This window comes from Lycorma delicatula, chromosome 2, assembly GCF_047948215.1.
Source record: "Lycorma delicatula isolate Av1 chromosome 2, ASM4794821v1, whole genome shotgun sequence".
Classification (NCBI taxonomy): Eukaryota; Metazoa; Arthropoda; class Insecta; order Hemiptera; family Fulgoridae; genus Lycorma; species Lycorma delicatula.
In genome coordinates this window covers 7,121,755-7,125,790 of record NC_134456.1, presented here as the reverse complement: position 1 = coordinate 7,125,790, position 4,036 = coordinate 7,121,755, and the positions used below count along the sequence as shown (strand labels likewise).

At 28.1% G+C, this 4,036-nt stretch overlaps 1 protein-coding gene across 1 annotated transcript in view; it reads left to right on the top strand.

The window, feature by feature from the left end:
* The first annotated feature begins 116 nt into the window (after positions 1-116).
* The window catches only part of LOC142320451 (CD151 antigen-like), an 88,465-nt gene continuing 84,545 nt past the window's right edge, over positions 117-4,036 (top strand). Inside the window, exon 1 of the mRNA XM_075358230.1 lies at positions 117-526. Within this exon, the coding sequence (XP_075214345.1) occupies positions 467-526 (60 nt within the window). The 5' untranslated portion in view covers positions 117-466. The remainder of the gene's footprint in view (positions 527-4,036) is intronic.

Below are 4,036 nucleotides of genomic sequence, written 5' to 3'. Positions count from 1 at the left end.
AAATAAAAGTGTACAATTATTATTTGGAAATCGAACACACGAATCGATGTATTTGTTAGTTAAGAGTCGATATATTAAAATTTAAGGCAGTTTCGATAAATCGATTGTTATGCAGCTTCCTTGACGTTCCGAAGATGTATGTCTCGCTATTAGGGTCGTGTTACTCAGTGGTGCTCGCATACTTCGTGTAACTTAGTTCTACAGGTTGTATAGTCGTGATTGGTGGTTTTGTGCGCCGTATCAGATTGTAATCGTAATAAAGTTATAATTATTTGTGTTGAGGTTTAAATTATTTTACACAAAATTGGTTAAGTGAATATGTCATTACGTTTAATTTTATGTTTTTATCCTACCTTTTTATTTAACTTAACATAGAATTTTCTTATCCAAATGTAGTTTGTTTTACAACATTTTTTACTTTGTTTATTAATATTTTTTATTGTTGTGCATTTAAAATTAACCAAACATGCACGGCAATGGCTATCAAGTTGTTTTTGATTCTCCAGAAGCTGTGGACAATATGGAGGTGAGATGATGTTTATGCAAATTAGTACCGTAATATTAATATACCATATAAACAGGAATAAAATTCTTTGATTGGGGGTGGGGATTATTCATCTTCCCCCACCATATGAAATTTAGTGATGACTTTTCTTTATTCAGAGAATTTAATTATCAGCTTATTTATTCATTTCTATTTTTGTGTGATTATTTCTTTAATGAATCGTATTCATAAATTATTATCCATCTTATTGTGGTTGGTACATACTAACTTATTGAAAATAGAGTTTTTCATTTTTTATTTTACACAAGTGCAAAATTGTGTTGTTTGACATAAGGTTTTTTGATTTAATAATTTTGTATATGTAGGCGAGACTGTATGTCACACAATATTAATAATGCAATTTCAGGATAACCCAGTTTCAGACTCATTACATTGAAATTGGTGTTTATAATTTAAAACATACCTCTTTATATTCTACAGGACTTTATTCATTATCCAAAATTTCCCAGCATTTTACTTTTTCTTTTATAGTTGTTAAAAATTATTTCTATTTTAGAATTAGCATATTTTTATTCTAAGCCGATCACAGATAATGCTTTTAATGTAGTCACTTATCATTGTTACCTACATTTTACTGATGTTATAAAATGTTGAATAACCATCACTTTAGATAATGTGTTGATTAATTTTATATGTAAAACTGTATTTAATTGATGACTGAGCATTTTTAAAAAAGTTACACTCATTAATTTAGAATTCTCTTCAAAAAAGGAAATTAGGTGATGATTTTCCAGTTTATTATTTTTTGTAAAGTATTGTTTTCTGTGCATGTATCAGGTTGTTAATTATTTAAAAACAATGGAATATGCAATTTAGTTGTTTTTTACTTTTTTTTCCGGTGTTTAGCATCTAAGTCTAAAGCTAACTATGTACTGGATCTAGTACTCTCTAAAAAAGCATTCTTGAAATAGTTTTACTGGTTCAATATGGTGTTTCTGAAATGAATCTCTTTCATTTATAGAAAAAAAATAACAACATTTTCATCCAAGTCTTTGATTACAAATGATTATGAATGATGAATTAATTATTGGGGTTTTAAAGTTTTTTTTAAAATTTAGTCATATATTTTTTACTTATTTAATTTTTTTGTTATGAATTTAGTCAATGTTGCATCAAAGGAGCTGGATAAAGTCATAACTTACTGTCATTAAAAATCCAGTTGATTGTTACTTTTAGGTCTTTGTTATATGCCAATCACCGATTAAATCATGTACTTCAAAATTAATGCTTTCATGAAAGCAAAGCTTATTTAGTGTAAATCAAATTAAATATAGATACAGTTTTATTGATACATATTCAGGTACAGTTGTAGAAAATTTTGGGTTACTTAAACATTTTTCTAGTTATTTTATTTAAAAATTCATTGTCAGAGCATTTTTTTCGCCGTAAAATAAATTCTGTTAATTTTATTTTAAATAAATTGGTTACAAGACTTTTTATAAATGGTTAAGTAATTTTTTTTTTAAACAGCAATGAAAGCTTAGTATGTTCTCATCTCATAGTTGTTGCAGAAGTTTTTTGTTGAGTTAAATGAAAACACTTATGTACTCTAGTTTGTAAAAATGGATATTTTAATTTTTTGAAAATTAAGTGATTATTCTTTTTAATGAATTTTACGATTGAACTTTCATATATATAAAAGGATAAGTTAATATTTCTGTTTTTCTAAATAATGGTCACATATCAAAATTTTGCTCAAAAAGTACGTAACATCTTTTTCACATAATAATTTAATATCTGTTAGGCAGTTAGGGTACTTTCTGATGGTGTGCAGTATTATTTAAATCCCAATAAAGGGGTGGTGAAAACCTCTTTTTTTGTTGCTTCTGGACTTAGTCATATTCTTGTACTAATTCGATGATTTTATTACATTAGTGTATCATTTCTGGTAATGCATTTGGGCGGTTTATTCAGTAATGGAGGTAGTAAGCCTATATATTCTACTTTTATTCATCAGTTATCATTTTATTTGTTATTTTTTCAGACTGGATTAACAGATTTTTGTGAAATTTTACATGATGACCTCTAAGTAGAGATATATTGATGCCATTTAATTTTAATTACAGTCGGCCGAGGTGATAAGAAAATACTGTCATCATCGGTCATAATCATTTGTTGCTTATATTATGTCTTTTCAAGTTGTTAAAATGTGTAATGAAAATGAAATTTTAATATTCGGTTTTTACTCTACAAGTAATGTTAGAAATTAATATTGCTAGCAAATAAGCTTTTTATTTATTTGGCTTTTTCTGGGCGAAAAAGGCTTCGGCGTTATCATCGCCCGAACACGATGTACATGTTCTAAAAAAGTAAAATTAAAAAAACCACAATTAATAATTAAATAAGAACGCCGGGAAAACAGAACAGGAAATATGATTACAAAACGTAATAGAATAACAAAAATGAAAACAAAATAAAAACTTAAAGTAGAAAATTAAAAACAAAATCAGGACAAAAAACTGAAACTAAAATGTTAAGACTTTTACTCTTACTTTTAAAAACATCGTGAAATCTTATTAGAATATACTAGATATTGAGGGATAGTTGTACAACTCTGCCGGCTTTTTTCTTAATTTTTGAAAACCCATTTCGAATTTCAGGAAAGATTAACCGTTTAGATTTTTGATCGCTGGAGACAACTACACAAGTTTGCAATACCTTTTCTATTTCACTAGGCGTCTTTGCGAAGCTGTCAATTGTGATAATTTTGAGTTTCATTACCACTGTTTCATGCTGTAGATTTGAATTAACTTTTTACACTTGCCATTTTCTGCCACACGTCGAACAAAAGAAACAAAACAAACAATCAACCGTCCATACTGACGTTCAACTTTCCTAACTAAACTCGCTCAAAAACATTCCTGTAGTAAAGCATTAGATGCGGTAGTATTCACTTTGTCGCTTGAGAAAGTCATGTTTCCGTTTCGGAATCACCTCGCGCGGTTTGTGTAATGGATACCCATCTTTATTGAACAAGAATGCAGGTAAAATTTTCTAAACTGTGATTGATTGAATCGAGCCAATTTTCAGTGAATCTCTTCAAAATTCAAATCAAGTTCAGAATAGTCGTACGACGCATTTTGGGGATTTGATTTTTCACTGATCTGTTTTAATTTTATATGAATTTTTCACTAGAAAAATTAATTAATATTTTTAGAAACAGACTCGCACAGAATTAATAATTAATATACAAACTGATCGTACAATTAAATTTAAAGTATTGCATATAAAAAAAAGTTGGAATTTATTCATCACGGAAATACTAAGTAATGTGTTTGTCATCAATATCTATCTCTGTATCCTGTTGGATTATTGTATCATAAAGCTATGAGAAAATCATACACCTTTTACGTCCTCCAACCGAGAAACGCAACATTTCAGTTGTGTAACACATTCCTCACTGATTACATAAAAAAATTCCTTTCCGGTCTAAATTTTGTATTTCCTTATAAATAAATCATTCGGTATTCT